This window comes from Gobius niger, assembly GCF_951799975.1.
Source record: "Gobius niger genome assembly, chromosome: 20".
Classification (NCBI taxonomy): Eukaryota; Metazoa; Chordata; class Actinopteri; order Gobiiformes; family Gobiidae; genus Gobius; species Gobius niger.
In genome coordinates this window covers 23,501,589-23,527,952 of record NC_136871.1, presented here as the reverse complement: position 1 = coordinate 23,527,952, position 26,364 = coordinate 23,501,589, and the positions used below count along the sequence as shown (strand labels likewise).

Below are 26,364 nucleotides of genomic sequence, written 5' to 3'. Positions count from 1 at the left end.
TCTATGTCACTTCCTGTCAGCAGCTTAACAATTAAAATAAAAATAGCTTTTGTGCCCTATATTTCAAACTGCTGCTTCACTGATACAAAACAATAAAGATAATTATGCAACTGATGTTATCCTTCTAAAAAAGTAGCATTTTCAAAAGCATTAAAACCTGTCATGTGCACTTTAAACTAAATGCAGGTAAAGGGGTCAGTTCTATAACAGGCACATGCAGCAGAGGAACAGCCCTCAGACTCACAGAGCATGTATTTCAGATGGATAATGTGCAGCTCTAAAGTGATTAAAGAGATTTGCAGTTTCACCTGACACATCTCATTGACCTCAATCTGGCCCTGGTGAAGGATCCTAATCCACTCACTCTAATTAGCCGTAGATGTATATTTGGTAACCTGGGCAATAGGTTTACAGTTAGTGATCTGTGTCCGTGTCCGTGTCTGATCACAAAAACCTCTCGTCAGGCCATCATCACCAGAAAACGCGTGTTATTATAAAATATAGAACTTTAATTTATTAGTTGTCAACATTTATGGAGGAAGAGAAGAGAATCAATTTACATTACAGTAACATCCACGGTGCATGTTCAGAAAATAAAAAGCTTCACCTCCAATGGAGACAAAGATGGAGAAAATGATGCTTGAGAAACGACGTACAGGGCGGGGGAAAAGGGGAAAAAAGCTGACATGAAATCCAACTCCTCTGCATCTCGGACCTTAAAAGGTGATTCTGGCATCACAATGAAATAAGACATTCACGAACATCCACAGCAACATTAGACAAGTACCATTTACAAACACTGTACATGCCATGCACAAAGAAAGGTAACAATAGGCTACATTTCTCTTTAGCTTTATAGTGGTTGTGCTTGTAACAATAATTTAGTGTGCCTTATGCCCGTTTTGGTGCTAAAATCTTATACTGTGAAATTACAGCACCCTTAAGATGGCCTTAAATTGTATGTACGGTTAGGAATGCAAACTTATTTTTCCGCCAATGAGTTAAGTACCACAATTGTTGAAATTTTAAGACCACAAGTTGGGTCTCTTAAATCTGAAAATATCATATTTAGCTGCCTGTCGGAGTTGCTAATCCCTAAAAAGATGAAGGAAATGAAATGACTAATGTGTTATTATAAGACCCTTTCCCAAACAGCTTATCACGACAGTCACAAAGACACAAGGATGTCTTATTCACATATAAACAAAACGGTATTGAAAATTGGAAGATAGTCATGTGATCGCTCAGGAGGTGGGGGCTACGGGACTGCCGGCCGATTAGCTTCCGGGATGTTCGTCTGTGTTGTGAGAGCCGCACGATTCAGGCATCCATAAACGTCCCGTGAATCGCAGCGGAGGACAGTAGCGGTAGAAAAAAAGTTTTACGGAAGTCCCAGGAATTCACTTGAAAAATGACACGGCTCGACCTCGAGAGACTTGAATACTGCCAGCAGTCTAGAAAACTGTCCACCTTGTCTCGTAAAGTCCTTTCAGATGTTTATAGCTTCATCCCAAAAACATCAAACATAAACATGTTCAACATAATACACAGTAACACTAATATACAACAACCATATTTGCACAAGTACCTATTCACAAAACGTCTTTCTAGATAACAAAGATTTACTTTTTACAGCATACAATAAATATGTGTGTTTGTGCTGTCGCTTTTGGTTTTTTAGTCTTTCCTTGTCCTTCCCTTTCTGTGGGGTTGCAGTGTTGAGATTTCCAAACACTCCGTAAGAGTCCGTCTCCTCATGTCAGCGGCGCCGGGGTCGTCTCCTCGTCGTGATGCCGGCGGTTGCGTGGCTTCCTTTGCTCCTTGAACTCCTTCAAACCCTTAGCCTTTACCACTGGGCTTTCGCTAAGTCCGCTGTCGCCAAGCTGCCAGTAATCCTGACAGTACTGGTTGATGAGTCCCATCTCTGGCTGGCTCAGGATGGTGAGGATGTCCTTGTACTGTCCCGCGCTGGGTGTCCATGCGCTGGACTGGAGAGGGGGCAGAGCGGGGCTGCCGGTCTCCACCAGGACGTTGTTGACGGTGCGTCCGGACAGGACCACGAGCTGCAGTTTGACCAGGGAGTGCTTGAAGTTCTTCTCGGTGGAGGTGCACTGGTAGATGCCGCTGTCGGACGCCTGCAGGGAGCGGATCAGGAGCCCGTTTTCGGTCTTCAGGATCCGGCCCTCGGAGCGGATCTGAGCGGACGAAACAGGACAATTAAAGATCTGTTTGGACCAGTGATTCTCTTTTTTTTTTTTTATAATTTTATTTTTTTCAGAATTTTTCCATACAGAAAAACAAGAAACAAGAGGTGTACATACAACAATTATATGACTGTGCTATTTATACATGTGATATAGAGAATCAAACAAAGTCAGGTCTCCTGGGCAAGATATAAGTTCTCCACTTCGCCCATATTTTGTCGAACTTGTCCATTTGGAGTCTTTTATGAAATGTAATTCGTTCCATAACAAATATTGCTGTAAGATTATACCAATCTTCCGAGATATTGAACTCAACCATCTTTTTGTAATCGATTTCCGTGCTACTAAACTCAACATACCAAACAATAGTTGCGTCTCTTTATCTGTGTCAATAGAATATAATGAGCCAAATAGTAATTCGTCCCAGTTTAAAGTTGTTTGTAGCTTTAGCATGATTTTCAATTCAATTTTAACAGCATTCCAAAAGTGTTGTAATAATGAGCAAGACCAAAATAGGTGGTACTGTGACACCCCCCGGGCACCACAATTTCTCCAACAACTGGAAATGCCTGAATAATGTGAACTCTGTGCTGGAGTAATAAAGAATCTACAAAGGCTCTTCCATCCAAAACATCTCCATAAGTTTGAACTAGTGATTTTCCACTGAAAAACGCAATGTTTTAGCCAAATATGATCCAGTATCAAATTATTTGATTCTCTTTCCCATTTTTGTTTTATATAGTCAGTGTTTATCATTTTACTCTCTTGAAAGTCCTTATATAGTCTAGAAATCAATTTAAGACCTGGGTCCGCCCCATATGCTTTAGTGAAGATCTTCAAAATAGGCAAATCTAGAACATTTTTGTCCTTTGGTATAAAACTATTTATATGGTGACGGATTTGTAGAAATCTGAAAAAATCACTATTTTGTAGTTGGTATCGTCTCTTTACTGATTCAAAATTTCTCATGGTCCCATTAGGAAAATAAGTGCAATATGAAGATAGGCCTTGGTCTAGCCAATTTTTGAATGTCACATCTATTTTACTTGGTGCAAAATCATGATCATAAGGAGCCCAACGCAATACTTTAATCTCCTCCTGCAGTTTATTTTAGTTTAGTTTATTTTAGTTTTAGTTAAGTTTTAATGATAGGTTGATCCACTGGTTGCCTTGTTGCATCTGCTCCTTTATAAGCCGTTTGTCTCCAAGTCTGGCCTGTATCGGACAATCTCCTGAAATACTGATTTCTATTTCTTTCCATCTCGCAAGATACGGACCAGTGATTCTCACTCGCAGCTGCTTTAGGATAAGGACCCACATCCAACCCCAACAATCAAACCAGAAAATGAACATGTTTACATTTTGTCTGATCTGGTTGCAGCACTGCATTTAGTTGTGGTTAGACTTTTCCCTCTCACAGTGATGCACAGAGCTAGGATGTAAATCAAATTGTTCACCTCTTTCTTCCTGTCGCTGTTCTCCTTCTGCAGGTGCCATTTCAGAGACATGTGCGGAGACCGGGCCTGACACTCCAGGAACGTGGTGCTGCCCTCCACCCCGTACTGAACTGACTCCAGGGTGTTCTTATTGGCTGTGGATCAGGAAACACAATTCACATCACTTCAAGGAAACGACTCTTTGCTTTATCTGCATTGTGGTGGTGAAACAATAATCTGCACTCTTCACTCACCATTGGAGTTATAGCCTCTGCACTGACGGATTGGGTTGCCGTATTTGACATCCTGTCGTCGACTGCGTCTAAAGTTGTCACAGAAATGTGCTTAGTGTACATTTTATCTTAACATGCTGTACTTGAGCGCACTGCAACACACAACCTGATCACAGCCTCTAAAAAGAGCTGTGTAAAAAACAATGAATGTACTCGTCGTCTTCTTTGTTGTTTTGGATTGGGCAGACACTGACCTCTTCTGGGAGGCGGAGTAGCGGGAGCAGGACTTGCCGTCCCAGGCGCAGTATGGGTCTCGGGCCAGACAGCAGTCGGCACAGGCCTCTCCGTAAACATCACAGCGATGCAGTGCAAGGTGGGTCACGCCCAACACTGAGCTCACGTACAGTTGTTGCTGAAGGAAAGAGGCAAATGGGTAAATCATCATCACACACATTATGTTACATCTGAAATAGGACTTCAGACGCGCCGCATGATGACCTACCCGTTTGGAGGAAATCTTCATTGTGGTAATGGGAGTAGGGACCTGTGGTGATAAACATTAAGGTCAATTTATGATTTTTTTATGATTTACTTGACACTTAAGGTAATCTTTTCAAGACATAATAAAGTGTACACAATGTGACAGACAATTAATCTGTTAGGATTAATGGACAGACCTTGAAGACCTCGACCTCCTCCAGCACCAGTTCCTCAGTCAGCAGGTCGTCTCTCGGAAGAACGATCACCTTTTGGACGGTTCCTCGGTCTGCGCACAAAAACGTAAACCATTACATTAAACATATTACCAATTTTTCGAAGGAACCATCCTTCAAGATCAAAACACCTAAAACAAACTAAAACAATGTTCATTTCACATGTAACCAGTTCAATTGTTCTTCAAAACAGACAACGTATTTCTTCCTCCATGTTTTTACATCAGACTTTGAGCTCCGATTTGACTGATATATTATCCTGCATCCCTAATTCCACACACGTACAGTTTGTCATGCATTCACTGACCTGTGCCCAAGAAGAGAACCTCATAATTCCCATCTGCAGCTGCGACCTGGTCCACTGCTATTGTGGTGAACTCGTAGTCCACGTTGGTCCTGACCACCAGAGGGCGCTTGTGCACTGGGTAGACCATGTTGTGCATGGTGGGGTGGTTTCTCATGAAGTTGATCACCTCGTCTGGATAATCCTTTGTGGATTTCATGTTGGGGGTGAACGTGCCTCCGGGACACTAAAAGGAAATTAGGAATAACTATATCAGTAAAGCGATTGAAGAGATTTTGTATTGTGTTATGGTCATTGTGGCAAAACACATCAGCACATCAAATACAGTCTCAATACACCGAAATTACACAACTATAGAAAGATAAAATGGGATGGTAGTATTTTAATTAGCTATCTGAATGATCATTATTAATTTATAACAGTGTTGTCGATGCAAGCAGTGATTAGTTCTACCTAATGAGACAAATCTGTCATGCATTAGTCAAGAATACCTCCATCATTGTCAATAGTACTAGGCTTGTGTCACCAGATAATACACAATTTCACCCCCAAAATGTTAAAAACATGTTTGGGGTGTTTTGTTTGACTTTGTGGATCTTTTGATTGAAACCATCCAAACTTTACACTGAGCCTGGTTTATGTGTAGGTTGATAAAAGTTGGAGCCACAACTAAAGAAGCAGGACACATCATTAAAGTCGTCATCCTCTTCCTTGCGTTTGTTCAGTTACACTTGACAAAAGTCTGGCTTATTCACAACAAGACGTGTGCGTTCATGTTAAAAGCCAGGTCAAAAAGAGCCCAATTAGAGTAAAATCCTCAAAAAGAACTGAAAAAAACCACTTTCTGCTGTCAGTCCAAATAAAGGCTTTGACTTTGCTCACCGTGCCGGGCCGTGGGTAGGGGATCTTCCCGCTGTAAGCTACCCACTGGTAGTTGGGCCCTTCCTTGTGAGCGAAAGGTCCGTTGAAAACCATTCGGATGTCGGCCATGGAGTAGACGCAGACCGCGGATCCTTTGAAAACCGCTCTGTGGGAGGAACGCAAAGGGATAATTACTGAATTCCTACTTACAGTGAATTTAGAGCATTTTCTATTTCACTATGCAGCAGTCTGATACTAAATCATTTACGTGAATTTTCTGTTGGTTAAATTCATCATGGATTGCTTTCCATTCCTCTCAATAATGCGGTTCATGAGCATTTACCAAAAAAAGTTTAGGTCTGTGGTAGATTCCATTCATTGCCCATGACACAGAATAAGTCTATACACTGTACATAAAAAAGAACATTCTCAGTCACAGACTTCAGTATAATAACACAGGAATAAATACTTTCTGAACCCACTGTATTATATAGTGCTCCACGCTGCGGCTCAGGGGAAATTCATGTCAACACCAGAGCTCCCAAACTATAGTGTGGCTGTCAGACACACTGACACAGGGAGGAGATAGAGGGGAATGGCCAGAGGATACGCTCCCTGCTGTAGCGAGGCTGAGGCTCCTGTCAGGGCCCTGTCATTAGTGCTTTTAGCTGCTTCCTAACTGATGCCAGAGACGACGATGGATAAATGAACCGTATCTACTGCTCCTAGGCACGACTGCACTTCGTATTGTTAGGTTTACTGCATGTTTAGCATATCTTTATTTTTACATTCCCTGATGGGATGTACAAGAACAATAACATTACAGACAAAGCTACGCACTTCTCAAAAATCTAAATATTTTGCTCATGCAACACCTTTCAAGATACTCAAAAGGGGGGCATTAATCAAGGCAGGTGCTAAGTAGTGTGTGCTATTCTATTTTGTTGCCATGTTGGACTAAATTTGCCATTTGATGTTGCGTGTGTTACAGTTTTAGGGCCCCAAATCAGATATGTAAGCGACAGAATGCTACGTGAATGGAAAATGCATTATCGACCCTGCTGCTGATCTACTTTTGCTTGTGCTCCTCACTTTGCATATGAGCAAACGCAAACGCCTAAATGTTTTACGCTACATAGTATATTCACCTCTTACCCCCCCGCCTTAACTGAGCACATTTTCTCCAGTTCAACCCAAATCTAGAAGCTTCTTGACTGGTGCTTAGCCTATATGGACCAGTGTAATGCCTCATTTGAAAGCTAAAACCTACTAAACTGATCTAAGGTTTTTGTTGCTTTTTCATCATTTTTTTTGTCAATTGTTTTTGTCATGTTTTGGTCACTTTTTTGTTGCCTGTTTCGCAACGTTATTGTTTGGTTTTGTTGCTTTTTCATCACTTTTTTATCGCCTGATTTGTTGCGTTTTTGTCAACTGCTTCGCTGCTTGTTCATCCTCATTACGTCTCGTTTTTGTCGCTATTTTGAAGTTGTTGGGTTTTTTTCTCAAGAGAATGTGCTTGTTTAAGGTGTGGGTACTAATCAATCACACGCCACATTCATACATAAGAACGGTGGGTGATGTGTCTTGCCCAAGGACACTTGGAAATGTAACAGAACATTTAAGTTTTGCAGAGCTAAAACATTCTCGCACCGAGGGAGGTCAAACGACTTACACTTTGGAGCATCAACACTGAATGACACGACGTGGATAGTACAAAGCTGCCAAGAACAAAGTCAATACAGAAAATACATTTATGCTCCCTCCAAAATATGCCTTTAAAATTCCGCCTTCATCTCTCGCCCACGCGGTATGAAACAAACGCCTTCAAAAGTCTGCACATCCACTTCCTTTTTACTTTGTAGCCTGGATCTGACGGGCCCAAAACATTTCAATATCAGAGGAGGATGTCACTTTGAGGTGCAGGAATAGGTACTGTATGAAAACTGCAGAAGCGAGCCCAAATATACACCCAGGTGTTTCTTTTCCCACTCCGCGAAGTTTGATGAAAATGTCAAGAAACTCACCCAGAAACTGAAAAGACGCCGTAGATGACTGGGTTCCTGGTGTCTTGGGTTGGTTGGATATAGACGTCCCCTGAAACGAAGGGAAAGGATGTGGGAATTATACACTGACACTAAGGATATGGGAATCAAACAACCTTATTAAAAAGATAAAACCTCAATATAAAGTTGAAATAATGAAAGACAAAGAAAAAATGTCTGGTTGAGCACTGGCTTCATTGGAATCATATCTTGAATGTCGACAATGGACAGGGAGCCAGACAAGAGCTTCAAACACAGCAGGTCCTCTTCCAAATGTCTTATATCTGCAAAAAGTAGCACTCCACTGATATGTTTATGCTCACTTTTCTTTTCTGGTGCAATCTTTTATCAACCTGTCTCATTCAAACACGCTTCTTTCTTATTCGCTCCCCTGGCCCCACACACCGTTCTGCACTAAATCATTAAAACGCAGACAGCTCGATTGTCTCAGCCTTGGCTCTCGAGTCTCGGGACTTAACAGCGCTACACACATGGCTCTTATTAAACCCATGCTTCACCAGAGATCTCCATTTCACATAATTTCACATCTATTCCCCGGTGAGTTCAGGGACTGTAGTTTTAAACATCACCCCGTATTTACATTGCGGGTCCCGCCGAGGCTCTTGTAACCACTCGCTGTTCACTTCAATGTCCCGAGAACGTTTCCTCTCTGAGCCGAGCGCAGGTGGATTCTGGGAAACTTCCATAGAAACGCAACGAGCGGTTTGATGGATTCATATTTATGCGAAACACCACTTCCCAGACCGAGTGCCCGCCGCCAACCACATCACAACTCGCCTTTTCCTGCTTTTGTTGAAACGGAATAGCAAAACTGCAGAGATTTGCACAACAATAAATGCCTTAAGCCTGTTGAAAGGCAATAATGTTACACCACTCTGGAAATACATCTAATAGTCATTTTTTTTACAATTCGATTTTCAATTTATTACTTAAAATTAATTCAGTTTAAAGGTGCATTATGCAATATATATTGATTTTTGAGTGTATTTGACCTTGTGACCCAGCGGCTGTATGAGTGGGTCAGCATGGTGCCTTTACTTTCCATCACGGCGGTCTCTTGTAAGTAAGTATTGCTTTATTTGTCATTGTACAACGAAATTGTGTGCAGATGTTAGTCCTGAGCCGCTGCGACTGAGCTGCGCTGCCACCGTGGGCCAACCTGACCGGCGTGTTAGTTAATCTGTTTTATTCTCCAGTGAACGTCCATTAGCTGTGGCTTAGCTTTGAGTCTTGCCCGGATACCTCCTCGTTTGTCCCTTCCTTGTTTCCTGTAGCACCTCTTGTGACACCTCCACTGTGTTGCAGCTGTGGGGGGCTTCTGGTGCCTCTTCCGTGTTCCAGAAGAAGAAATTTGTAGGTCTCAAATGTCTTTAGCTTATTAGTTTACTTTAAAAAAAGCTGCTTTCTTCAGGACTCTCCATCGAGCCCCACAAAAACACGGCAAACACGTACAAAAGCATCCGGCTAAACAATGTGGAGCACAGAAACCACAAATGCAGTTCACAGAAAAAAGGCACACAAAAAAAAGCAGCTGTACCGAGAAGAGAGGGAGGTTGCTGCTTGTTTACACGTCGCCATGCTCCAGGATCAATTGTCAAGAGAGTTTTCACTGGTGACGGACCCTCTCACCAGGGTCCTGTAGCGTTGTAGAGACCACCGTGATCAAAAGTAAAGGTGCCATGATGACCACTCATACGGCCGCTGGGTCAAGGTCAAATACGCACAAACATAAACTTTTTTTTCCTCACATAAAAAGCTGTATATTGCACCTTTAAGTCCTGGAGCAGAAAACTGAAATATGAACAGATGATCACACATAATGTCTATAAGAATACATGGATAGGATATTTTATCTTTTGCAAAGGATGCTGTACACCCTAAATAATTACAGCCTTTTGCGATTTTGATTCAATTAAAAGTAACTGCGCAGCATTAAAGAACAACCATTCCACCACCTGATTTTCCTTTTTTATGTTGAAATCGTTCAGCTTTCACTTGTTTAGCCTTCAGGTACCCTCTTCCAGCATTGTTATAGGAACAGGTACGAGTCAACACCAGATGGGAGAACGATATTACTTACTATGCACAGACATGCAACATTATATGCTGTGAAGTAACCTGGCGTGTTTGTGGAAGTAATTTGTAAAAACAGGATTCTGACACAAGAAGCAGGCAGGACCGGAGAGGCCTCAGACTCAAATGTCAATGAGAAAAACATATACCAGCACTCGGGGCAAAGATGCATGGACTGGAGAACGAGAAGTGCATGAACTTACTGTTTTGACTCGAGCCTATAAATCCGAGCTTTATGCGATAGCCAGCAAAGTGCTTCAAGTAAAAAGATGCCTGGTCTTCGACAGACGGTTTTGTCAACAAAGCGATAAAAGCAGAATATAAATCATTATGTGTTGCTTCAAATCTAACTTGTTTCTAAAGTGTCAGATCAAACGCGGTCTCGAGTCTTTTATCTATCCGTCACGAAGCGCCGAGGCAAACACAAGAGGCAAAGATGAAGAAAGGCATGAAAAATATTAGGGTAATGTCTGCAAAGTGAAGCCGGATAAAAGAGGGCGTCAACACCATCATTGTCTCACTTATCAAAGCAGCTGGAATTATGATAGAACAGTGAAGCTCACGACACCGATGAGAATATTTGTCTTACAAAGTAGCAACAGACTAGGATGAGCACCAAAGCCAGGAATAAAGCCGGAGGATAAACGAGCATCAGACCAGGACTAATAAAAGAAAGCAGATGCAATTAGAAATCAAGTCAAAAACAGGGGTAAATGATGACCAAGAAAAAGAATTAAAAGCAGAAAGAACATGACCCCGTCCTCTGAGTTATCTACAGAGATTTTTCACTTCAAAATAATCCAATGAAACAACAATGCTTCACTCTGACATTATCGGGAAAAGGCAATAAAACTTAATTGCTTGGTTGCTTGCACGTTTACTTTTTAAAAGACACGCTCGTCTGTCTTTTTGTGCCCCATCCCTGGACAAGTCTCCCTAATTCTCCCTCTTTATCTCTCTGGACTCACTTGTATGATTTGTTGCAAACTCAATCGGTATTTACTCAGTGTAAAATGATCTGCAATAGTATGCAAACTGATGTAAAAAAACAACAAAAAAAACCTCTGCATTTCTTGTAGTAAGTTGTGTACGCATTTCTTTTTAACACACATATCTAATATATGGCCCTCACTTGTTTACTTAGTGAAGTAATTCAATTCTCAAAACTTGGGCGGACATTGTTTGCTTAACCACAAGCCCCATAAGTGCCAACAGCTGATAGCAGTAGAAAGATACTACATACAGTATTTGGAGGATGAAAAAAAAAAAAACCTCTTAAACGATAAATTCATGTCTTTCTCATACAATCCACGCTGTGCAGAAAAAAAAAAAAGATTTGCTGCTCTTTCCACTAGTTCTTGTAATTTCAAGGCCTGAAGAACAAATCCCTTTTTAATCTTGTCATTCATGTTACTGAGGGGCAGGTCGGGATAATCTCTGAGGGCTGGACTGATGCCAGCTGCTCCGTGCTGTACAACTGAAGGGCGCTTAAATCTGTAGAGTCTCAAGTTGTAGCTATTTCACACAGGAGCCATGGCAATGTTCGAAGCGGTGTCAGATTTTGGTTATACACACTGTACTTGTTGATACTGTATATTGGAGATGTATATATTCTGCTGCGTGCAGATTGGTAACCTTTTTTCAACTTCATGTGAGCTGCTACTATCTTCATGAACCTGCCCACATGTCTCTTTTTAGAACATAAGAATCAAATATACATATTCTATATCGCAAGTAAACGTGTACAGAAACTCTTTTGTCTGGAATATGTTTCTGTTTTGTGTGTGGACAAAGAGATAAAGTCTTTCATCATGCATATTGTTGTGATAGAATATCTGTAACTCACTCAGTTCATCAAAGTGCGTCTCGATGCCGTCGGATCCGGGCACAGAGCAGATCAGACGGGCTTTGAGGAAGGTGCTCCACTTGTTCACCAAACAGCAGTGTCCACCATCATCATTCTGTGGAGAGGAGACGTTCTCTGATCAGCCAAAACATTATGACAACTGTAAGGTGAAGTCACACTTAATCGATGTTTCCCAGTTTTTCTTTTTAATGCCACTTGTTTGAAGATTCCATAAAGAAAGACTTATTATTAATTTAGGTTTGAGTATAATTTTTCCTCATCTCCAACAGCATTATCCAGCCCTTAAAAGGTGGACTATGAAACTTTTAAGGTGAAAAAAAAAAGAAAAAAGCGTAATATTTGTGCACTTTTTACCTTTTAATGACTCGGTGGCGTTATGGGTGCAGCATGGCACCTATGCTTTCCCTCACAGTGGCCTCTATGACGCTCCAGGGTCATCTGTTTTTAGGGGTATGTACCAGAAACGGGCCAGAAACCCCAAAACAATTGATTCTGGAGTGTCATAAAGGCCACTGAGAAAGCAAAGGTGCCACGCTGCTCCCATACGCATAACACCGAGTCACTAAAAGGTTAAATACACGCAAATATCAAGTCTTTTTTTTTCCACCTAAAAAGTTACATAGTGCACCTTTAACATCATGCAAATGTATCCAGCAACTGTGTGAAAAACGGTGGCCTATTCCTTTAAATAATAGGCCACATACTAAGACAAGGAAATCTACAAGATGAAGCACAGACTTATCTCATTCAGAACAATTAACTTTCAACAAGGTGAGTCCGGAAGAAAACAAATTAGAAGGAAACCTCATCAGCTATCTCTAAAATGGCAGCCTTTGTCCACATCAGCTTCTGTCCACGGTGGTCCAATGAAGCAATAAACAGTGCATAACGGTTAATATTTGACCAGGCATTTCTGTGGTGGTCATAATGTTTTGGTGGACAAGCTCAGCTCATGATAAATAACGTGCCTCGCGCTCTACATCTGCCTGAAACAACTGTCCAAGGTGAGTATTGTTTTTGGGACGGGGCGGCTAAACTTCTGCCTGTCTCTGTCACTGCTTGGAACACATGCACGAGCGCACGGCCAACTCTTACTTCTGAGGCGGAGGAAAGGACATGGGAAAGTGACTCACAGGCCGTTAAAGGGTCAATATCAATTGGAGAAAAATACAAGGTGTGTCTGACACAACGCACTGCGAAATGCATTTGGCTTTGCGGGCGATGTGGCGGTATTTGCGAGAGGGAAAATGGATGTGAGAATCGAGTAACACACGCAGGAAAGTCAAACCGAGGAGCCGGGAGAATGGTGTTATGAGATACGTGCGAAGGCAATATACGTTCATCCGTTAAGCTGACATATTGTTGGAAAGCTTGTGCATGTAATACTATTCTACACGAAAGACCCTGGTCCCTGCTGATTCAAGTTTGATATTCAGAACAAAGGCATGTATGCAGATTAAAAGCAACTGAACATAACAATGACATAACCTCAAACAGAACCAGTAAATTAGAAGAATACATTATATAGGCTTATGGCCAAAGGCTACTGTATAAGCTTGAGTATACACTTCCATGTGAAACTTACTTGGGATGTTTTCACAAATGTTCTATTTAGGTCGACCTAAAGTGGCTCTCGACCTCTTTTGGAATAGTGTGAATCCAACCGCAGCACTTTAAGCCGGTCTAAACAGCCACGTCCAGCTGAAATAGGGAGTTTTGGAGCGGCTCCACTCATACTCTGGACTTGATGGTTTATTTACCTCATTTTGTAATCTTACAGACTATCACTTAAAAGTTAACAAATACCCAAATTAATGTTTCGATGGTTAACTGGGTTCAAATGAGGCACGTGCTGTACAACCGATATGTTTCAAAGCTCCACATTTTGAAATGAAAATGCTGAATAATCTGGAAAAAACAAACTGTACAAACTATTTGTGCCGAGATGTAGACAAACGGCACTGCTCTGCTCTAACTCCTAATCCAAAAGCACCAAAAATAACCACAAAGACATCCAAACTTAGCCGTCGGAGCCCAAACATTAAAGATGATGCTGGAGCCTGTGCAATTGTAGTGGGTGAAGTATAGCAATTACACATGATCACGGGGACCTCCTTGAGAATGACAGAGATATGTAGATACAGTATGTAAATGATTACCAGGCAGATTCGGCCGATCCGGGACTGGGTCATCGGACTCTGGCCCATCTCTGCGGCTTTCTCCCTGAAGAAGAAGTAAAGTTTGTCGTCATTTTTCTCTCCGCTGTCGGGAATGAGGTGGGCATGGACAAAGGTTGGATCTGCAGAGAGGAGACAAGAAAGATGCATTTAAGTAGCAGCTTTGAAATGCATGTGTTTTTGAGAGTAATTATAAAGCTTGTGCAGGAAAACGTCTTATATCACTCTCCAAGCAACAGCAACTTATCGTGAAAACATTTCCAACGATGATGAGAATCTGTATTTAAACCCCTTTCGAACTCTGATGCACCCTCAGTCAGATTTAGCTGGAGCGGGCGTGGTTATATTGTATTTTTCTACAAGCTGAACAGGATGAAATGTGAACCGTTGAGTCATCAGTCAGTGAATTTCTGTCAAGTTTGGGTAAATGCATAAACTTTGGTCATTAAGGACATACTTCATAAATTCTATGTATCTGCAATTGTACAAATGTTGGAAAGTTATGAAGGGAATGGTTGTCTGTGGCTCCTCTCAAAGAAAAATGAAGACTCAAGTAATAGAGAATCAAAGAATAATAACCAAATCACCAAAAAATAAAGGAAAAAAATCCCTTACAACGTTGTGTTTTTAAACTCAAACTGCAAAAAGTACCACCACAATCCTCTGAACTGCTAGCGACGATTATTTTCTCTCTAATGCTCTCACTCAATATGGTATCCCAGCATGCTTCAGCTGACTGGCTTAGTAGGACACTGCACAGCGGTGGGCGGCCACAGTCCCAAAAGGGGCCAAACCAAATCAAGAGGATCCAGGAGTCGTGCACCGGGGGAGGCAGGGTGCCGCACTGATTGGACAGCTGATTAGCCGGCCTCAGGTGTCCCCCCTTTTCTGCTCTCACATCACTGCTGTTGTCGGGGGCAACGAGGTCAGAGGTAAAGACAATATAGCGGCATGTCTGACAATGCTATGATTGATTGGGCGACATGGCCCTACATCAGCATAACAAGCAGACATGGAAGAGACAAACTATTACTGCTATCAATGTTACTATTACTGCCCACTCAAAGGGACTGGAGTCTAGACAGAGTATAAAAATGTTAAAATTATGTATTTTCCACCCCGTACTTGCTCCAGCATGTCCTAATGTGTAGAATGAGCCCAGACCTATTCACCACAATTGCCTCTAAAATCCTGCACTGTCACTCAAAAGGTCATACACAAGCTTAATATAGATACTGCAGTTCCACGTAAGACCTGAGGTGGCAGTAGCAAGTATAAAAATGTGAACTTCCATCTAGTCCCCTGAAGCACTGCAACAAATGACTTTCTCTTGGAAGTACGAACAATGAACAACACTGTTGCTTGCCAAAATAAAATAAAATAAAAAGTTATGGAATATGTCCACCTCTGGGACAAGCACCGTCTACAACATTCACTGACTATTTCTACTTCTTATAAGAATGATTTATATTGTGCTTTATAAGACTTTTCAAAGCATGAAAGGTGAACAATAAGAAGAAGCTTTGTTAGTCATTATACAAATGTACAATGAAATTGCATAGAGCAGATGTAGGGTTTATCCTGAGCCGCTGCCACAGTGGGCCAACCAGACCAGCATGTTTGTAGTGGTGGTTCCTACCCAGAAAGGCACCAAACCCGGGACTTTATAGGTGTGAGGCAAGTGTGCTAACCACTCAGCCACCATGCCGCCCAATACATATTCACTCTCTGTATTTAGTAGTGATGAGCTGTGTTTATAACCACAGCTGAGGTTAACTGACTCAAACGTAGCTGTCAATCTAACCCACTCCTCTCCCACCTCCTCCACAACCACCACCTCACAAACTCACCCACAGAGACAAGGTGGGTGAAGTGTTTTGCAGAATGACAATATGTCGGTATAGAAGCTGGTATCGAACCACAAACCTTCTCTTTTTGAGACAGATGACCTCTCAAACATGTGAGTCATTTCCCCCAGTAACACTGCAACAATAATCCACATTGCCAGCTGAAAATGTCAATCAAGGATACTGGAAAATAAATTTGGTTGGCCTCACTTGAGCTAAAGTATCTAGTTCCTTTCCACTGTTGCTGACCAGCATTTTAGCATCTGAACATCCACGGTTCATTTGCAATTACAAGCTCCACTCAGTGTCATTATTGACATGCTGTAATTAGCTATGGGCCACTGACCCCACTGTCCAACCCTGCGGACTGCACGCTATCAGCAATTTTCTGCTTTGGTATCGAATGATCACTGGGTCACGTGAAACAGCCCGGAAAGACCGATAACTCTGGTTCCTAGAAAACGGGCGCTTCTGCAGGACACATTCTAAAGGGGACAACATAAGAGATACTGAGTGGCGCCTTTACCATTGAGCCATCTGGAATTGTACTGATCGGTCCTCATGGCTGTCTTCTTGCCCAGTGTGCGGAAGATGGCCGAGTCTGTTCCCATGAAATCGATGTAGACGCCGGCGTAGAGCTCCCCATCTGTCATTCGCACAAACACAAAAACACAGGAGGTTGTCATGGAGGTGAAGTCATTCCTCTCGCAGGTTAAGAAAGATATATATACAGCATGATTGAAGCGCCGGTTTCAAGTTGCCTCATCTCTCAGAGACAAAATCCGGCACGCACAGCAGTGGTTATTTAATGACCTTACAATCATCATAATTTCTGAATAGGGGCCGAGAAAGTTATACAAACTCCCAATTGGCTTTATGTCATAGTTATGTTACAATCAGACTGCGTGAACTGAAGAACAGCTGGCTCTACGAGTGAAGTAAACATGATTATATACCCACCTGTCTGTCAGAATGTCACATGGTCTGACCCACTGTTTATGAAATAAATATAGATATAAAAAATATATATCTTGTTTTCTTGCCTCTTGGATTGGCAAACCTCAACCAATGGGGTGGGAGTAAATAAGTCTTCCCACTACCTTTCCGAGTATCTAGACACATTTTTGAGGTAATTCCCCTGATGACCATAGTCTAGAGAAGCAGTTTTGGAGAAGCTACGATCCAGTGGTTAGTCATAATCTTTAAAACTCTCTCACATTCTTACACATGAGTGCTTTTAAATCCACTCTAAGGACATAATGTTTACTGGCTGCCAAAACCTACACCATATAGAAATACAGTAATGTCATAACTTAAACTCTACGGTTTAAACAGTACCACGTGAAAAGGCAAGCGTATAATGGCGACAGAGAAAATCCACTTGCTCAGGAGGTAACAGGAGGAAGGGAAACAAAGGTTAAAATGTTGCTCAGGTCAGTGGTCACATACTACAGCGGTGCAGCAGGCTCAATGAGAATGATATAAATTCTGAGTATGTGAGACCTCCTGTATCCACTGACAACAGACCACCCAATGAACAATGGCACAACAACACGACAAGGCAAGGTCGCACGGTGTCATTGTGTTAAAGATTTTGTCTCTACTCGGGGCTTCATAACCTCATTTTATTGTAGTTTAAAAGGTCACCCTTAGCTTCAATCTTTTTTTTAAATAAATCTCATTTGCAATACTTACAGGCCCTCTCCCTGATTTCTTACTAGCGTTTGTCCCTCAGTATATTGTAGCAGACATTTGAGAAAAAATACCTTTGTGCAGCTAATTCTAAAACATTTTTATCGATTGTGAGCTGTGTGTTGTTATTGTTTACATCACAGTGACAGTATTGTTCCCTGAAAGTTGTGAAACATATAAGCGGATCCCTGTAAAGAATTGAGTTTTGTAACAATTAAACAGACAGCTTCACACTCCCTTCATTGTTTGCACTGATAGGACGTTTAAGCTCAGATAAGACGACAGTAACTATGAATGAATTTGTATCAAGAGCATTTATTAAGATCTTCTAAAATTGAAAGTGGTGAGCAACAACTTAAAGGGGGGGTATTATGCAAAATCGACTTTTTCAAGCTTTACATCATGTTATTATGTCATTCCCTCATTAAAAACATGCCTGAAGTGTTGCCTTGGCACATTCACGTATTTTTGAGTAATCTTTGAGTCCTCCTAGGAACGCCCCCACCTCCTGGAGACGCCTCCGAGCTTTCGTCACCAGTCGAGTAACCAACCACTGCTCCTCAGCAGAACCCCCTCCCCACTGATGCCACAGACAGCGTGTGGAGGGGGCGTGTCGGAAAGAGTCAGAGGTTCTTAAAGAGACAGAAGCCTATTTCAAGGCATTCACTACAGCCATTTTGAGAGAGCAATTTTATACAAGGCAGTTATTCTAATTTACTGCATTTACAGACCAACAGAAGGTTTGGTCATCATTGTAGTGTGCTATAGACTGGTGCTATGTGATTGAAAAAAGCATAATACCCCCTCTTTAAAAGGTTTAGGTGTTTGCAAGTTTTGTAGAGGAAAACTTGAAGGAACAGGCCACCGTTTTTACATACTGGAATATGTTCTCACCTGAGCTTAGACGAGTTGATGCGTACCTGTCTGGTCTTTGTGCGTGCCCTCAGTCACACAAAACGACCAAAGATGTTGCTGGAAGCTACCACGCTCTTCCACGGGCACACACAGAGACCAGACAGGTACGTATCAACTCGTCTAAGCTCGGGTATGAACATCTCAGTATGGAAAAATGGTGGCCTGTTCCTTTAAGATGCTGTCGACTAAAGACATTTCCATTGCCAGTGGAAGAACTATTACAGGCTGCTTTAGAAAAGTGTTAAACTGATCAAGCCTTTACATGTTGCATTACCTCAGCACTATTATTAAACACCTATCCATATTCCGTTGTAATTTACTGCAGACTTTTTAAACACACGGTGACATCATGGAGGAGAGGAAAGTTGCTTAGCCTCAGGGCACATAAAGCCAAACTGCAACACCTACAGCACACCGAAATACTATGTGAAGACTTGTATAGACGCTGTACTTACTGATCAAAGCCGAGACACTGTTGAGTTTGGGGTCATACGGGCATTTTCCTTTCCCAGAATCCACTTTGCCGGGTTCAAGTCTGAAGATGTACTCCTGTAACATCAGAAATGTCTTTAAAACGGTTGCTTTGTCTTCTGTTAATTTGGTAATTCAGTAATCGAGTAAAGGGGTTGATTGAAGGCACGTGAGTGATAGAAGCACTCTTGGTGTACATCAATAATTAACTTGAAGGAAGTAACTGCCAGGGTGCGACCCTAAAGGCACTTAAACCGCTCTTTGGCAGGGCCCTAGGTCTTCTGAGGAAAACAGAAAATGCATCAGTTATCACACAGGCGGGAAAAGAAGGCTGAGGACAATCCAACACTCGTTCAGCATGCGTTTGATGTTAGTAATTTGTTCAAGAATGCCTTGTGTTCATTATTTCCCTGTGAAAGACAAGCTGAGCGTCTGGGCCAAGCTTTTCTTTTTTCCATTGTTGGATCTTTTTCATCATTTATCCAAGTTTGTCAAAAAAAAAAAAAAATCCCTGATTGACTTAAATTTCTTGGTTTTCAGAGATCGAGGCAATTTCCTTAAAGGGATATTTCAGGATTGTTGACAAAGGGCCACATTTCCTAGTTATCCAGAAGAGTTTAGTGGTGCTAGGCTAGTGCTAGGCTAGCGCATGTCTATGGTAACTAGCAGCCTGCATTAAAAACCTCTTCAAAATCATCGGGTCGTCCTCCAAACGTTGCCATATCGGATTTGTAGAAAGCTCCTTTGTGAATTCCACATGCAGCAATGGCGGCCGCAGGTAAACAAACTACTGTAGATCCGGTAGCCTAGCAGATCACTCCGCCGCTGCGTAGCTTACAGCCAGGAAGCTGATGCTGCTCCAATATAAGTTCTTTTAAATGCAAAATGGTTGTGTTAAAAAAAAAAATTCAGTCAACACAGACATTTATATGGGTCGTCTGGTGTTAGGAGTGATTTGCCTCAGGTGCACGGTGCTTGGGTCAGACTGTTTTTAATGCAAGGCTACTAGTTACCATAGACATGCACTAGCCCAGCACTAGCCTAGCACCACTAAACTCTGCATATCCTTTTATCCTTTCATTTTCTTTGGTTATAAATTAAGTACGGTCTTCTTTATCAGGTACAAAGTTGAAAAAAAGAGAAAGAGAGAGATAAAAAGGAGCAAAGTATCCCGGAGACAGGGGAACGAGTGTCAGGTGGGCACCAGACCGACGTGTCTCCCCTGAGCCCACCTTGGCCTCCATGGGCTCTGCTGTGGTGCCGAGGTCTGCGGCGCGGCTCGTCCTTCCTCCAGACAGAGACGGCTGTAGGAACTGGGAGCCCTAAAACACACACACACACACACACACACACAGGGGACAGCGGGCCACGGCGTTACTGACACGGGACATCCCACAACAAGGCCACATTACCCCGACGTGCACCATGGCCACGGAAAAAGGAGGGGGAACGAAGAAAAGTGTTTGGGAAAGAAGGAAAATGTTTGAACTGAAAGAAAAAAAATGGATGAGAAAGGGGAAGGATTAAAGAGCAAGGCTGCTATTGTTTAGAGAGAGTTCGATAAGAGTCGTGCAAACACAGCTGGAGGCGTCATGCAAAGCGTGCAACTGTGAAAAAGAAACTTCAACAATAAGACATGAACAGCATGGGTATTTGGGGAGATGTTACATGCAGATATAAACCCGATGATGCACAATGTTCACCTACTCTAAGACTTCTCTACAAGCATATGATGAGCTCCCCTGCGTGCGTGCTTCAGATTCACCACTTAGCCACCGAGCATTTTGTACCGAGACTTTCATGAGGATTTGTGTTTACATCTACTGTTACTGGCATAAATCTTTACACTGCGACGTTGCATAGCTTCGGGGCCTTTGGGGAGAAGCCGCATGACACGACGGGCTCTGACCTTTGCGTTGAAACCCGAGCTGTCCATTTGAATGGTGAGACTGAACAGGCGCAGTGTGGACGAGCGCAGGGGCGGCAGCTGCTCCGGTCTGAGTGGACCGGGGAGGCCGGGGGAACAAGGCCGATGATGGATGAGAGAGTCTATCAGCGCTGATGGGCTCTGCACGGGACATGCTACAGGCTCGCCGGCGTAAACAGGTGAGGGGGCGGATGTGGGTGTGTGTTTTTGACTGTTTAGAAATAGGGCAGCGCACTTTTTAGAGGTATTATTTTCAGCTGAAGCTCCTTTGCCTAAGTATATCCTCGTGTCCTTGGGCATGACACTTTACCAACTTGCCAGTGTGGACATGGGGTGTGAGTAAGTGATCGGTGGTTGTCAGAGAGGCCATTGGCACAAACTGGGAGTCAGTCTTCGGTCAGGGCTAAGCTCTCTCTGTCAGTCCATTAGGCAGCAGTGGCTTCAACAGCAGCTCGCCACAGCAGCAGAGTAAATGATCGATGCAATATAAAGCACTTTGGGTTTCTTGCAGTGTGAAGGAAACATTTATGTAAAACAAACTTTTTTCTTACACGGTAAATATAGTAAAAACAAAAGGGAAAAGAGAATAAGAACAACTATTGTCCATTAGGGCTTTGACATTGATGAAAATGCAATAACAAGTCAAGATTTTGTGCCAGATTCCTGTCCTGTATGTAACTAAACTACTCTATTTGGTGGGGTACACTCTGGACAATGAGAGTTGATTGCTAGTTTACATGTGTCACAAAGTATTACACACAGTATTTTGCAATAACACTAGAGCCTTGCATGACAAAAATACTGTATATTCTATACCGAAACAAATTGTAGTGTTTCCAAAGTCCTTGTTTAGTCCTACTTTTCCCCTGGACCTAACCCAAAGACGAGCTTATTTATACATCTTCTGTGCCAACTCTGTGAATGGATGTATTGTTTTTCATGCATGTATTTCAACAACAGGCCATCTCACTACCATTATTGCATATGACACTTTTATGTAGAACCATCCTCTGACCAAAGAACTACTGTAGTGCAAATGATCTATATGATACAGTATTGTACAATGATCCATGTGATCTGATGTTTAAATTATGTTCCTCTCTCAACATTGTTAAATGGCAGTTCCCATACAGTTCACACACACACACACACACACGCACGCATGCACGCACGTGCGCACGCACGTTATTCAAAAATACTAATTGTTTCTCTATATCGAAGGGTAAGAATATAGACGATACAGTTCCATGAAGAGCACGACTGTCTTAGCAGGAAATTCACTGTCTGGACTAAACTCAACAGTGAGAGAAGAGTGGTGTCTCTGAGATAGGCCACTTAGGTCCCTCACTGGCTGCAATCTTACAACAATAATTGAACTCCAGAAAGGAAAAGCTCTTGGGTTTTGTTCATAGACCTCCAGACCGTGAAGTTGAGCAAATCGATGAAAGCCAAGAAGCAGAAAATGAAGAATAGACGCAGCGCTCAGGGGCAGACGGAGTCTGTCTGACTAGAGATTGATTGACAGATATGCTTCATATGAAGAGGTCAGGAGGGGTCAAAGTGCGTCTCTGCGGTTACCTGAGACCTGCGCCCGCGGTCCACGTAGGTGCAGATGGGGTTGTAGGCGCCTGTCCCGCACACGTACAGGTGAGTGCGGTTCCATGGCTCGATCAGGCGGATGAAGTTTCCACATTCACCCTGAAACACAGACATGCACAATGTTCTTCAGGGAAGCAGGTTGGGTAAGGGTTTGCTAAGGTTGTTGTTGTTTGTCAGAGAATTTTACAGTTTACAAAAGCCAAGGTTGCAAACAACTCAGCAGGGCAAACCAAAAGTAAGAACATTAACTTTTTAAACAATGAATTGACTTTATGCTTTGAAGACTTTGTGCTACGGCCCTGTTATTGAATCTTCTCTCACTGAGTTTAAAATGCACTGGTAACGGGGGTCTTGTCTCTAAAGTAATGCCCCCTGATGGTTAATGGCGTGCTGCCTGGCTCTGCTCCAGTCCATCTATTACTCTGCTGCTGCCTCCGTTGTCTTTGGCAGCTCAGGCTCTGGCTCCCAACTCACTAGAACCACACTGTCAATGTTTCCCAACACCCAAACTGAGCGGGACAGACCAAGAAAAGCAGCGAGGCCTCTGAGTCCGAGCAGTGGGACTCAGCAAAACCCTCGTCAAACTCCTGTCAGAGTCAGTAAAAGAAAATCACTTGGGTCAGGCTGAAATACACCGATGCTGTTCTGAAATACAAATGTGGTTTTAGACCTTGAAGTGAAGGATGTTTTTATTATGATCGAAGAGAAATGGCCGAGTGTGGAGAAATCCTCTTACTCAATGAAATATGTGTTTCACTGTGGTGCATTTAACTGACACTAATATTGTAGAGACTGGATGCAAAATAATAGCGACTAAAAGGCAATTTTGTTAATATAGAAGAGAAAGTTCTCAGTAGTGCAAGAGTTTTTTGTTCTAGCTTTCAGAAAGTAGTCATCTGTACTGGTGTGTTGAGATTTGGAGACATTTCACCAAGGTAAAGTTTGTAACACTAAAATTAACAATAACATTGTTTTACAGTGTTATTGGTATATCATTCAGGACTGAACCAAACAAAATACAAAACCCTAGGACATATACTTCTTTTCCAATCAAATAATGTGTTATTTCAATTTCAAACACAGCCCTCCCTAAAGTCATATACCCGCCCTTTATTGTCCGTCAGTAGTTGATCTGTGCATCAACTTTGGAGCACATAATCCAAAAACATAGACTCTCTTGAGTCTCTTGGTCTCCTGGTCCCATTGATACAACAATTTACAATAACATGTCACATTTACCCTAAATACCATGACTGGTAACTACTTACACTTTGTGGGAGCTGTTTTTTTCCAAGGATGAGAGAAATATAATCAAATCATTCACATGGTTTGACAAATAAAAAATTGAATCGAATGCAATTGAATTGTAAAAAAAAAACCTTGAGAGACAAGGAAAAACAAGAGAGCTATAGTTCTGCCATTTTGTTTTTGTTTTGCTACATCTTTGCCACCAGCGGCATTCACTGTGACTTGGAAATTGAGGCAACAAACGAGATGAATAACTACCCAATAACAAACAGCCTCAAGTAATCCACTGCAAATGAAAACAGCAGATTGAGAAAAAAAAAAAGATATTTTGACATAAAAACCCACAGGATTAATACAAAAAATTACGTAATTTTCTTTTAAGAGATTGCTGATTTGGATTTTCAAATATGGGACACAAAAACAGCTTGCTCTCTAAGAACCGCTGGTAAAAACAACTTTATAATCTCTATTTATCTGTCCAGCTGTCTGTTTAGGTCCCTCCCTCTCTCTCTCAATCTCCTCCGCTTCTAAAACTCTCTAAAATGTACTACAGCTGATGATATCCTTCCCTGATTCGTCCACCATAGTGACAGCTGGTGTTGAAGAAAGGGGTGTCCCGTCATAAAAAGGATTGTGCTCAGGACTTTGGGGAGGGAGGGGCTGGTTAGAGGAGTCATTTTGGCAGTTCTTAGCGGGGCGACAGATGCAGCCTGGTCAGAGGTTTTTGGGATAGTGTGTTTTGTGTGCGTCTTGTATTATTCATTGCACCCGCCCCTCCCTCTAGAGAGCACACACGGGGGATGATTGCCTTTGACCTCCCTGGCTGAACCGACGTCTCCTTCTGGATAGCTTTCCAATTGTCATCATCTGTCATTCCCTAAAGAGCAGCTAGGATTGCCAACATGTTTCCTCCGAGCCAATTTTTTATTTTTCGTGGTGAAATTTCAAACCAGGACCTTCCAAAATAGCCCCATGTACTCGAGTAATACGATGTGGCCGGAGGTGGTGAGCGGAGTGGGTTACCAAGTACAGACATTATGAGTACAGATTGGATCAAATCATGTGCTGTCAGGGAGAGTGTAGGTATTAGCCTGATCACACCTCGTAATGTGTGAGAGAATCTGCTCCTGTATGAATTCTAATGCAGAGTTTTACAATGCACCGAGGGGGTCGTCTGGTCCAAAGCCCATTAACACATCACATATGTTCAATCAATGTCAAGACACCAATAATTCAAGAAAATATAATATGCTGTGAATGACTGCATTAGCAACATTGGTTAAGATGATTGCAAACCAAATCACAGCACAAAAAGTCACAGGCAATAGTTACTGTTCCTGTAGCTTTAGGCACCCATGTGATCACAAGAGAGCCGTCTCTCTTTCTACTCTTCTCACATCCCAGCACTGTCTAGGGCTGCAACTAACGATTATTTTGTCATCGATTAATCTATCGAATATTTTTACGATTAATCGATTAATCGCTTGGCTGTGAGTGGTGTAGGAAAATTGGATTTTTAAAGAAAAAAATTATCTCATAAAGTTGTTGATGGAGGAAACTTAAAGTAAATGTTTGTTGGAGGCTCTTGGCGCTAATTCTGCCTCTGATTGGACGAGACACAGACGGATATTTATGAAATCTACAATATACAAAACACTACAGACCCTTACTATGACAAAGTAGGTTTTCATCAAAACTACTACATTTTCATGTCATTTTTGCTCTATTTGAGTCTGTGTGAACCAGAAAACGATTAATCGATTACTAAAATAGTTGTCGACTATTTCAATAATCGATTAGTCGTCGATTAATCGATTAGTCGTTTCAGCCCTAGCACTGTCAGTGCAGTACATTCATATATAAATGTGGCATCAACACAGAGGTATTGCTTAGCCATTGTTTAGCTCAATAAAGAAAGCGCTCGACTTAAGAGCAGTTGGTTGTGGGATTGAGTCTGAAGCAGACCAATGTTATTTGGTGAGTTTAACTGGGCACCCACTGAGAAAAACATGAATCGGCACCAATGGTTACCATATCAAACAATCAATCGAACCAGCGAGATATTATTGACTTAAAAGCCAGTTTTTTGCCACAAAACTAAGTAGCGTCTTCTAAGGCTGGATCAGTGACTGTGTCCCACAGGATCCAACAGAGCTTGTATAACAAGACAGTGCACCGGTGAAGTTTCCACTGTCACAAGGCAATCTCTGCCAAAGTCAAATTTATTTCAGCTGGTTTGATTGATTGGACTTGTAAGTAGTTCCTTGATTGGGCTTGTAGTAGTCCCAAAATGAAATACTTGTTTTACATTAGAGATCTCAGCTGGTGCGCCAGAACCCAAAAGTGTGTTTCTGTTTACTGTGAGTTGTCGAGCCTGTTTTAAAAGGGATTTCAGCCATATCATCAATGCCTGAATCAACAGACATACAGTATAAGAAGGCTTTTTAAAGTTGAAGAAAAGCCTAAATATTTTCCAGTGTGATGGTGGAACTCTAGAACCTCTGTTTAAGATTACTTCCTCATTCATCTTTACAACCATTATGTTTATTATGAGCAATGTTGATGTGTAAGCAGACTGTAACAGGGGAATACATTATCCCAATGTTGAACAGCAGCCACAGATAAAGCTGAATAGTAATCCTCAATACTAAAGCCCAAAAGACATCTCCTGATGTTCTTATAACTCTTATGGGTTTTCAAATGAAAGAAAAATAAACTTCTAGTTATTGTACTT

General features: G+C 42.0%; 1 protein-coding gene across 1 annotated transcript in view; it reads right to left on the bottom strand.

Annotated features, from left to right (window-relative positions):
- Window positions 1-525: 525 nt before the first annotated feature.
- The window catches only part of LOC306979309 (semaphorin-3F-like), a 59,340-nt gene continuing 33,501 nt past the window's right edge, over window positions 526-26,364 (bottom strand). Inside the window, exons 5-19 of the mRNA XM_079578195.1 lie at window positions 22,362-22,481; window positions 20,089-20,178; window positions 18,841-18,934; window positions 16,305-16,424; window positions 13,914-14,053; window positions 11,734-11,848; window positions 7,776-7,845; window positions 5,773-5,917; window positions 4,894-5,116; window positions 4,551-4,639; window positions 4,376-4,417; window positions 4,128-4,285; window positions 3,895-3,962; window positions 3,662-3,795; window positions 526-2,195 (exon numbers count right to left, since the gene is read on the bottom strand). Of these exons, the coding sequence (XP_079434321.1) occupies window positions 1,755-2,195; window positions 3,662-3,795; window positions 3,895-3,962; window positions 4,128-4,285; window positions 4,376-4,417; window positions 4,551-4,639; window positions 4,894-5,116; window positions 5,773-5,917; window positions 7,776-7,845; window positions 11,734-11,848; window positions 13,914-14,053; window positions 16,305-16,424; window positions 18,841-18,934; window positions 20,089-20,178; window positions 22,362-22,481 (2,049 nt within the window). The 3' untranslated portion in view covers window positions 526-1,754. The remainder of the gene's footprint in view (window positions 2,196-3,661; window positions 3,796-3,894; window positions 3,963-4,127; window positions 4,286-4,375; window positions 4,418-4,550; window positions 4,640-4,893; window positions 5,117-5,772; window positions 5,918-7,775; window positions 7,846-11,733; window positions 11,849-13,913; window positions 14,054-16,304; window positions 16,425-18,840; window positions 18,935-20,088; window positions 20,179-22,361; window positions 22,482-26,364) is intronic.